This window comes from Syngnathoides biaculeatus, chromosome 7 (genome assembly GCF_019802595.1).
Source record: "Syngnathoides biaculeatus isolate LvHL_M chromosome 7, ASM1980259v1, whole genome shotgun sequence".
NCBI classification, from domain to species: domain Eukaryota; kingdom Metazoa; phylum Chordata; class Actinopteri; order Syngnathiformes; family Syngnathidae; genus Syngnathoides; species Syngnathoides biaculeatus.
The window spans coordinates 9,798,744-9,810,140 of NC_084646.1; the positions used below are offsets into that span (position 1 = coordinate 9,798,744).

The 11,397-nt window shown below is 46.4% G+C and overlaps 1 protein-coding gene across 1 annotated transcript in view; it reads right to left on the reverse strand.

Annotated features, from left to right (window-relative positions):
- The window catches only part of tgfbr3 (transforming growth factor, beta receptor III), a 72,723-nt gene extending 63,681 nt beyond the window's left edge, over nucleotides 1–9,042 (reverse strand). Inside the window, exons 1-2 of the mRNA XM_061825019.1 lie at nucleotides 8,823–9,042; nucleotides 3,412–3,553 (exon numbers count right to left, since the gene is read on the reverse strand). Of these exons, the coding sequence (XP_061681003.1) occupies nucleotides 3,412–3,472 (61 nt within the window). The 5' untranslated portion in view covers nucleotides 3,473–3,553; nucleotides 8,823–9,042. The remainder of the gene's footprint in view (nucleotides 1–3,411; nucleotides 3,554–8,822) is intronic.
- Nucleotides 9,043–11,397: the final 2,355 nt, after the last annotated feature.

Consider the following 11,397-nt stretch of genomic DNA (forward strand, 5'->3'; position numbering starts at 1 on the left):
AGAGAACGCCTGCCAAACCTTGAAGAACAATCTTGGAAACCTCAAAGCGGGCGTTCACGCCTCCATTCCAGAATTTTCAGCGAACGTACGTGCTTCGAAATTAGCAACGATTAAATCATAGGAATCGTAATGGGAAGTTGTCCTTGAAGGGGCCATATTGCAATGGCCGAAGACACTCCGAAAAGGCGGCTTCAAACCAAAATGATATGATTATATTACTTACTTTATCTTTCGGGGCTTCTTTTTATGCATCTACTTGTGGAAAACACGCCTACCAAATTCCAAAAAGTTCAACAAACTGCCTGAATTTTTGAAAAAAAAAAAAAGGGACAAGCAAATTTCGGTGGGGTTCCAACGTGGTTCGGAAATCCAAACCAAAATGGCCGACGTTTTGTGCGTTTCACCGCTCCGCTTCTTGAGACGAGAACGACATCATCATCATCAATTGGTCACCTTAGAACCGGGGGTCGGCAACCTACGGCTCGCGAGCCACACGTGGCTCTTTCGATGGTTGCATATGGCTCGCGGAGAGCCCTCACGACGACATAGCGTGCATGCGATTTCTGTCGCAACGCAAATGACGCAGAGGCAGTTTGTCCGGAGGCAGTTTGTCCGAGTGGACTTGCCGTAGTTCCCCGCAGCAGACTACGTGCAGATCGGGAGTTGTACAGTTTTCGGCAAGACTGAGCAGCCATTCACGGACGGTGGAGTGTGCCTGACGTTTTCGCATAAAGACAAGGTAAACGTGCCGTTGTTGGCAAGAACTGACTTGAACGTTCGGTTTTCGTACCATCGTGACGGCAAATCGTATTGAATTGCGTTGACGACGAACGAACGGAAGTATGAACGATAATACGAATGAATATGAAAGATAATAAAGTAAAAAGAAAGCCATCAGCGAGACCAGAAGTCACATTGATGGTAGGAAGTGCTTTTGCCACCGTTGGTTAGCGACGTTATTTCAAAGAACTCAAGAGACTTATTTGACTCTAAAAGTGTTGGTTCTACATAAATGCCCACCTTTATTAAATATCGCACGGCTCTTTTGAAATGACATTTTGCCATTCATGGCACTCTCGGCCTAAAAGGTTCCCGCCCCCTGCCCTAGAACGTCGGCGCCGACTACTGGTGAGGAGGACTTAGTGGCTGTCTGACTGTTTTCTCCATCGTTTGTGAAGCGCTTCCTGTCGCATTTTTTTTTTTTGTCACGCGCGTAAAATTTGACGGATGCCGTTCCGTCCCTTTTAATATGGAACGTTGATCCCCGCGCGTGCGGAAAAAGAATGATCCAATTAAACCCGCGAGACAACTTCGGACACCGTTTCAGCGGCAAGGCGCGAAGGCCTTTCGTCCTCACCGGAGACAAAAGACGTCTTGTAATTACGCGGAGGGCCGAGGAAGAAGCTTGGTAATGAGGTCGACGACGGATCCTCTCGTTGACCAGAAAAATGCTCGCCTTTGTACAGCGAAGGTCACAAAACGCGCAGCCGCCGTCGGGGGCTCCGGCTGACATCATCCCTCCGAGCCTTTTATTAAAATCGGCGCCGGGGGCGTAACCGTACCATCTTTGTCCACCGGTCGAGGGTCCGTCGCTCGTCTGACGGGGGAGGCCGTGGATCACCGTCCCCGACCCCGCCTCGACTGACAAATACACAACGTGCGAAAGCGTGCCAAAAAGGGGAAACTGTGGGAAATCCCGGAGATTGATGTCATCGTTCCGAAAGAAAACAAAGGCGAGCTCTGTCGTGCTTTTCACTCTTTCACACGTACAAAGCGACGGCAAAACATTTGACATCCGCCATCTTGATTCTCTGCTGTCAGAGCGATCCCAAACGACTCAAAAACCGAATATCTTCATATTTCCAAAATCCTCTCCCGATCGCCGACAAACTTGGACTCAGCCGCTTACCTGAGTAGTCCTCGGAGCCGGTGATCATTTACCGCAAGAAGATCGCTTCAAATTTGACCACAGAAAGTATTTGTAACAAGTCGTACCTCAAATTAGAGGTCTTGGATGGGGCTTTTTCACATTTTTTTAACTATGGTGCCCACGGTCACTTTGATTTGACGGGCGCCATCGCACTCGCAAGTCTGCACAGTCGAGCATGAAAAATCCCACGCGTAAAATTTGTTGAGTAGAAATATTTTAAATATCTATTTATTTATTTGTTCATTTATTGAAATATTGAAAGAAGACGCTTATTTTGTGGTCTTGATCAATGCACCCTCTAAGCTGAGCCCTCTAAGCGAACCGCAGCCCGACATCTTTTTTTTTTTTTTTTTTAACACGGAACGAGCTGCTGCTCGGCCTCCTTCTACTTCCAAGTTTGCCCGACACCGCCCCCCTCCGCTCTTAAAGGGGTACACCCGTGATCACAAACAGAACACACACCCGTAACTTTATATCTGCGGGCATGACCGGTGGACCACACCCGTAAATTTTTATCTGGGGGCATGACTGACCACACTCAGTGACTGGTGTCCGTATCTGCTCATTTAAGAAGATAATAACCTCATAAAAAAAAAAATTTCATCTCGTGCAAAGAAAAAAGGCCCAATTTTTACTGCCTATTAAAGTAAAAAAAAAAAAAAAAATGGGCACCAAACCAACGTGAGTCACATCAACTGTCTTGATGAGAGCTTTGCTCATGTGCAATTACTTTGTCACTATACTCTTACACAATTGCATAAAGAAAAAACACAAAGTATTCATGCGCGGAAACATAATTTCCACTGCTCATTGAACTCATCAATCGGCACCGAGACAAAAGCCGATTCGCGACAAACCGCCGGGACCATCCCGCAAATTCGAGGTCCCGATGAAAGATTCCCTCATCCGTAATTACGATGCCAATGCACTCTTGCGTAATGGCTTCATGACCAAGACGAGATTGTTTTCATGCTTGAAAATGTCCACAATAAACCCACAAATCAGTACCAGGATATGAAATCCATTGCCGCAAACCGCATTGAGTAATATTTCAAATTAAAGGGCCCGATAAGAGCTTCGCTCATGAGTAATTGCGCTGCCGATACGTTCTTGAAAAATGACATTTTCGTGATGGAAAATGTCCCAGCATGGAGTTGCTTGATATTCACAAAACGAGAACTTTTGATACACCGAATGATAAACATGTCGCATGCAAGAAAAATCAAATCAAATCATAAATAAGTCATCCGGTTACTGTGGTGAAACAAAATTGCTCCTGTTTTTGCGCAGGTGAAAAAAATGCAAAACAAAAGATGTCAAATCTCACTGTTGGCGGCAGGAATCTTCCCAAATTCAGCACGAGGCCAAAAATAATAATTAGTAGCAAACGACGGTGAGTCACACCTCATATTCACGCTACTACGTTCCTCGCAAACTCGACAACAACACCGTCGGCGCGCAGCGACTTGACACCGGCCTACCTGCAGTTGCCAGGCCGCACGCCGCCAGAAGCAACAAGGCCAGGGCGCATCTCCGGGCCATTTTTTCCGACGCGCCGACGATATTTGGAAGCGGACGGAAAAGCCTCTTTTTCCGCCTTTGCCCTCTCGCAGGAAGTCAACGCTGCAAACAAAAGGAGAGAAAGTCAAGCGGCGTAAAAGGGGAAGGAGGGAAGGGTGGCGGTGGCGGTGGTGTCGGGTTTTAACACGACAGCAGGAGAAGAGGGAAGCGCTAGATTGGCGAGCCGGGATTAATCCCGGGGGGGGGGGGGTACATGCCACGAGGTATTAACGCGCTCGCTTCAAACGTTCGTTTCCTCCCGTGCCCCACAACAGAGGTAGAAAAGGGAAGTCCACGGGAAGACAACTTCAACTTCGATCATAATCCGCGTTCAATCATCGGATTTATTGGATGCAAATACGCGCACGAGTTGCATTTCTTCTGTGGCTAAGCAAAATATTTGCACCTTTAAATCATTTTTTCCCCAATTGATATGAATGGAAATGGCATTAGTGACCAAAAATGGAAGAGAAATAGCATTCTATATTATTGTATGTTACAAAACCATAACAGGATGACATCATCGCACAGTATGTAAATCATGAAACAACTCAATGGACATTGTGCTGCTCCTGCTGGTCACCTCAGGGCAAGAAAATACACACAGAGGGATCCGGAACATGTGGAACGAACGGACGGGTGAGAGCATTTTGATTCTGGACCCAAAATCCAGGATCTGCATCGATTCTGATGGATAATCTACACAAAATGTAATTTAATGGTTCCATATTACACGCAAATATCAAATCAAGTCTTGATCCTGAGACCGACTGTGTCATCCTTTGTTGGTGCTAACCCAAAAATCAAAGATGCCGAGTGATAATCGGTGAAAAACGGACGGGCTTCTTTCAATCTCATTCTGATGGATCCTCCGTGAGCAAGAAAAAAAAATAACTCGGCAGGAGAAAATATGCGTGCTTTACATTTTGGCACCGCGTGGGGGGGGGGGGGGGGGGGGCACAGACCCGGCGCTATCAGTCGGGCCGCGAACCGCGTCGGGAAGCGGCGAGGCGCGGAGGAGGCGGGTCACGGCGCGGAGGCGCATCGCGGCTGCGCAAACAGCCGCGGGACAAAAGAGGCTTTCAGCCGGCGCCAGCTGCGGGGCCTGGGAAGTCATTTTGGAGGATCATGACAAATATTACACATTTGGAGCCCCGTCGCCGCGTGACCTGCGGGTCCGGCCCGGGGGAGCCGCTGACGTTTAACCCCTGAGAGGCACCGAGGTAAAAGGTAGGGGAGGCGTGGGCTAAACTGCTTCGCCCGTTCGAAGTGTGTCGCACGTAAACACAATGGCCCCGCGGTAATTATGACGCATTAAAATCGGGATTCATAAGGATGAGGATTGCAGTCAGCAAAGAGGAACGTTGTGCGCAGTGAGATAACGAGATGCGTGGCGACGTTGGCGATGTAGCGAGCGTTGCTTTTGACACAAACTACTTTGCTTTTCACGTGGACTGTCAGCACGTGTAGCAAAAAGTTGAAATAAGTGAAGTAAGTCACGTTGTGTTATCTTGAGACTGGAATGTATTCACTCCACGATGTTGCGGTCATCCACGTTATCGTCCCGGAGAACTTCAAAATAGTCCCCAGTCGTCGACGTGGTCACTCCGCGATGTTGTGTGCAAATATTGTTTATCGTCCATTGGAGCTACTCCACTCTTTTTGTTCTGTCCAGGTTGTAACGTTTCTTCATGTTGTGCATACAAAAAAAAAAATTGTCTACGTTCACAGTAGATGACAACATGTGGTCACTCCACGATGTTGTGTGCAAACATTGTTTATCCTCCATTGAAGCTACTCCACTCTTTTTGTTCTGTCCATGATGTAATGTTTCTTCATTTTGTGCTTAAAAAAAATTGTCTACGTTCAAAGTAGATGCTAACATGTGGTCACTCCACGATGTTGTGTGCAAACATTGTTTATCGTCCATTGGAGCTACTCCACTCTTTTTGTTCTGTCCAGGTTGTAACGTTTCTTCATGTTGTGCATACAAAAAAAAAATTGTCTACGTTCACAGTAGATAACAACATGTGTTGACGCCACGATGTTGTGTGCAAACATTGTTTATCCTCCATTGAAGCTACTCCACTCTTTTTGTTCTGTCCATGATGTAATGTTTCTTCATTTTGTGCTTAAAAAAAATTGTCTACGTTCAAAGTAGATGCTAACATGTGGTCACTCCACGATGTTGTGTGCAAACATTGTTTATCGTCCATTGGAGCTACTCCACTCTTTTTGTTCTGTCCAGGTTGTAACGTTTCTTCATGTTGTGCATACAAAAAAAAAATTGTCTACGTTCAAAGTAGATGCTAACATGTGGTCACTCCACGATGTTGTGTGCAAACATTGTTTATCCTCCATTGAAGCTACTCCACTCTTTTTGTTCTGTCCAGGTTGTAATGTTTCTCCATGTTTAGCATTAAAAATTGTCTACGTTCCCAGTAGATTGCAACATGTGGTCACTCCACGATGTTGTGTGCAAACATTGTCGTCCATTGAAGCTACGCCACCCTTTTGTTCTGTCCATGCTGTAATGTTTCTGCATGTTGTGCATAAAAAAAAAAATTCTCTACGTTCCCAGTAGATGCCAACATGTGGTCACTCCACAATGCTGTGTGCATAGTTTATCATCCATTGAAGCTACACCACCGTTTTGTTCTGTCCAGTCTGTAATGTTTCTCCATGTTTAGCATATAAAAAAAATTGTATACCGCTCCTCAGCCAACTCTGACATGTGGTCGCTCCACAACATTGTGTGCGCCTCCATGTCTCCATCGCGGCCTCTCACGCGATTTATTTGTACTTCACTTTCTACCTCATTTCTTAGTGTCTGACTTAATATCTCTAACGGAGTCCCCCCCCCCCCCCCAAACAAACAAACACCTCAATGCGGTCACTCCACAATCTTGTGTCCCCCCCACATTTCTGTCCCCCGAAGCTACGAGACTTATTTTTCCCCACTCAGTCTGCTCTTGTGACTCGCCGTTTTGCTTGATTCCTCCGAAGCAGTTCCTTACTCCCAAATAGACACGGACATGTGCTCACTCCACAATGTTGTGAGCGTTCATCTTCTGGTCAGCTCTGCTACTTGTTAGTCAGTTAGCAAGTCTGCCTCGCTTTTTGATGTTTGTCAGAATCAAACTTGTGAGCATCGTGCTGTGAGGCAGCAGCTGAGCTGTTTTTCGGGTTGAGGACCCCCCCGTCACACTGCTTGCTTTTGTTGGGGCAACTCTCAAATCACCTCATGTGACACCCCCACCCCACCCAAGCCGTTTTTTTGGCAGTTGGGTCCGTGCCGGTGTTTGGACTCGATCTTAACGAAGGTACGCAGCGACCTTTCACACTCGTCCAGCATGAGTAAGTGCACTTATTAATTTTTTTTTTTTTTAACCGCCAGTAATGAATACTTTTTTAACTGAATTTGAGCTGAAATAATAAAAATAAGACATGGTTTTGGTGTACTCATTTAATTCTTTTTCATTGTTTATTTTTGTGCATTCTTTTCTTTATTAACATTTAAAAATTATATCAGAATATCTATAGTTAGATCAGATAGTGCGACAACTTTTAATCACTCGTTGAATTGTAAATTATTTTTCTAAAATACATTTAAAAACGGCAATATAGTTGCACATTACTGGCATTAGATCCACCTATTAAAAAATACTTAAAAATTGAACGAGGTTCATGTTAATGTCATATTTTTTTTCCATTAATAATTTAACCCATTCGTGGGCAGCGTCCTATTTTTGGGACATTATGATTTTCACGCATTATATCCTTCGGTATATCAAAAGATTTCAGTGTTTTAATCTGACTCTGGTTTTTGGGACGACCTAGTAGGAAAACCCAAGTACCCTCTCACGGGCAGCGTCCCAGTTTTTGGGACGAGATTATAAATTAGTAAAGTTATCGTATAACTTAACCATAAACGAAAAAGAAGTGTTATTTCCTTTATTGTGGCCTGTTAGGAGATGAATGGATTAAGATTGATATTTTCAAATACAAGATTGTTGACAAAAGTGGAAACAAACTTGGCGTTGTCACAAGCGTGCTGCTCTTGGTGATGAGCAAAGTTGGGTTCGCCCCATTTTTGGGGGGGAACTGGGGCCGAAAAATTCAACGTTGGCTTCACGGGACCGTCTCAATGTTTCGGAGAATGGATGCGAATATATTAATACTTCACATAGCAACATACATCCCCGTTATTAGACAGTGTTCACACTGGTGCAACCACATTTCAGTTATGTATTTCCAATTCCCCTCTATTTTTTTTTTTTATTAATCTGCATTAATATGAGACTAAAGATTGCCGTTTGATGTGATTGTGGTTGTGACTGGTTGTTTCTTTCTATGTGGCCTGCGATTGGCCGGCAACCAGTTCAGGGTGTACCCCGCCTCCTGCCTGGAAATACCTGGGATTGGCTCCAGCACTCCCGCGACCCTTGTGAGGATAGGCAGCTCGGAAAATGGATGTATATTAAACGAAACTGTACAGGTGAGAAGGTCAGCAACGTTGGACAAATATTTTTTTCCGTCCATTTCCTTAGCCGCTTATCCTCACAAGGGCCGCGGGGAGTGCTGGAGCCAATCCCAGCTGTCAACGGGCAGGAGGCGGGGTACACCCTGAACCGGTCGCCGGCCAATCGCGGGGCACGTCGAGACAAACAGCCGCACGCACAATCGCACCTTGGGGCAATTTAGAGTGTCCTATTATTTAAGAGAAGCGTGCCCACACAGCTGGGATCGAACCCGGGTCGCTTTTATCAGTTGAGCCACCGTGCTGCTTGGAAATATTTTTGATGGTATTTTATTTTTATCTCGGTCTCTGTTTATATCACTACAAAAAAAAAAACACATTTGGACTAGGGTGTGTAGACTTATACCCACGGTACATATTGATGTGTTGGTCTCAGTTTTGACTGATCTGTATTAATTTAACAAATGTTTACGATGGTGATCAATTCCAAAGGTAGTGTGTGGGTGTCCCTAATAAAAGGGGCAATGGGCTGCACAAATGATATGAAATTCTCAGATGAAATCTGCCACGGACGGATTAAATTTGAAAGCAAGGACCACGTGACAAACAATAGCAATCATGAAAAAAATAAAATCATAAACTTGCAAGGATGCAGATGTCGGCAACACACTGACAAGTTCCAAACTAAGTTGGCTTGACGACATTAAAATTCATAAAGCGCTAAACAAAGTTGTTTTTTTTTTTTTTACATATTTTTTCAAAAGTTCCCACAAATGAGCTGATTTGACAATCAAATACGCAACAAGTGACTTTTTTTTTTTTTTTTTAGCGCGTGCGTGTGTAAAAACTTACGTCCAGTCCAAGAAGTGAAACGTCCGGGAAGGGTGCACCGAAGGCGGCCGAGCACAGCTTCCCTCCACGCCACGATCTCTCTTCCACCCCGCCACCCACGAACCACCCCACGACGCGGTCCCGCCTCGGCCGACTTCAGCGGGGGTGCGAAAACGGCACACTTGAAGCAAAGAAAGGAAAAGCGAAGGAGTCGTGCTCGCCTCCGGACTTGTGCACACGATTTGGCTGACTTGGAAACAGCGGCGAGGGGTTTATGTCAGGGGGCGTGGCTTCGGGGGGGGGGGCGGCGCAACAGGCGGAGGGCGCTGTGACGTCACAATGTCAGTCAAAATCAGATTCGACTGTCAAATTGACTTCTACAATTGGACACTTTTTATGGATCGTTTTTATTTTCAGTTATTTGGGAGAAGATGATGTACATGCACTTTGTTGAAGACTCGGGAAAACTTTTCATTTTAAAGTACTGAGTACTTATTTTGAATCGGGATTTGTTTTGTATGTTTTGAGTCAGAAATTGGCTGACAAAAGGGCATTTTTTTGAGCACCCAAAATAAGAAGTAACTACCAACAACAAAAGAAACAGCTACTGCTTCGAGATCCACCCACTTGTTTTCTTGGCCGCTTATCCTCACAAGCGTCGCAAGGAGTGCCGGAGGCTATCGCAGCTATAAAGGGGCAGGAGGCGGGGCACACTCTGAACTGGTCGCCAGCCAATCGCAGGGCACGTAGAGCCAATCGCACCTCGGGGCAATTTTAAAGAGTCCAATTAATGTTGCGTGTTTTTGCGATGTGGGACGGATCAGCTGGTAAAGCCTTGGCCTAACAGTTTGGCGGTCCCGGGTTCAATGCCGGAACCGCCTGTGTGGAGTTTGCATGTTCTCGGCGCGCCTGCGTGGCTTTTCTCCGGGTGGGCACTCCGGTTTCCTCCCACATCCCAAAAACACGCGACATTAATCGGACACTCGAAATTGCCCACAGGTGTGATTGTGAGTGCGGCCGTTTGTCTCCATGTGCCCTGCGATTGGCTGGCGACCAGTTCAGGGTGCGCCCCGTCTCCTGCCCGTTGACGGCCGGGATGGGCTCCAGCACTCCCTGCGACCCTTGTGAGGATCGGCGGCAAAGAACATGGATGGATGGCTATTTATATTAGTAGCAGTGGTTGCTCACGATCTCGTATATACGCCAAAGTTAAAGCTCGAGTCTCATGCCTATAAACATTCTAACAAAGATATTGTGATGAAAAATACATATAACATTATTCGCTTCAATGCCTACGAAAAAATAAACGTGAGCGCAGAGCGCGTCATCCAGAGTTGCGGAAGTCATCTTCTGTCCGTGACATCACACTGGGACATCCGCCATTGAAAACACGTTGCGCCACCTACGACGGGTGACGAACACGCCCCTTCTAATACGGAAGCTCTTTTCCATCTCACAACCGAGTGAAGTGACCACGGCGATATTACCCGATGTCTCGAGACAGATTTAGATGATATGCGGATCACGGCTAAACCACGTGCGGCCAAACCACCTCCCCGCCCGATCCACCTCCACGGCGGTGATAAACAACGCCGCCCGCGAGCGATGACGACGGCGCGGTCAAACCGCCTCCCCGTCCGTTCCACCTTCGCGGTAGAGGTTAGCCACTCCGGCGGCGCCGCTTCCGCCGATCGCGGCTTCGGCCGGGGTGGCACGTCGACACATTTAGGACCCCTTATTTGCGGATTACACCCCCCCCCAACTATTATTTTTTTTAGTAGCTACCTGTCATTTGGAACCCACAAAGCTCTCGTCCTTTGCACCCGTGCAATCCATTTCTCACGACGAACCAGGTCTTTTGGAAAAGCACGAAGACTAAATCCGTCCACCCGAGTGTTCGAACTGTATCCAGAAACGCAACGAGCCGGCATTTTGGCTAACACGAAGGAACAACGAGCTAGCTTCCAGCAGGTAAAACTAGTAGAAACAGACGAGACCGGTTGAGTGCGCTACTGCCCCGTACGTCACTTCCTGCTTCTTCTCAAAAACAAATCCCTCGAGAGGATTTTCATGGCGTCATAATCGTTTTTTTTGTGGTGAAAAAAAAAAACAGATGGGTCCATACCGGCTGCGGTTTTTTCATTGATAGTACACACACACAAAAAACTTGAATTTCATGACAGTGGCCCTTTAAGCATTAGTTGTTGGATGCAAACGGCCTTTGTTGTTCTCTTCCGCTTTAAGTTGCAAAGGACCAAGAAGAAGAAGAAGAATCTTTTTCATCCATCCGTCGCCTTTGGTCATTTCCATACGTACGTCTCGGGGCTGTGATGTAGAAATTGTCGCGCTTTCATCCCGCCGACGCCGCTGCCGGCGATACGGCAGATTCCCGCCGAAAGGGAACACGGCGAAATGTCACCACAGATGAGATGCGGCACTAACGAGACGAGAGGGAAGGAAACTTTTGTTGTGGCAAACGCGCGAGCACATTAAACAGAAGAAGAACGAGAAGAAGAAGGAGAAGGAGAAGAAGAAAAGATGATGCTGACAGGGAAGCGCTCAAAGGGATCAAATTATCTTCCATCTCATCCATATG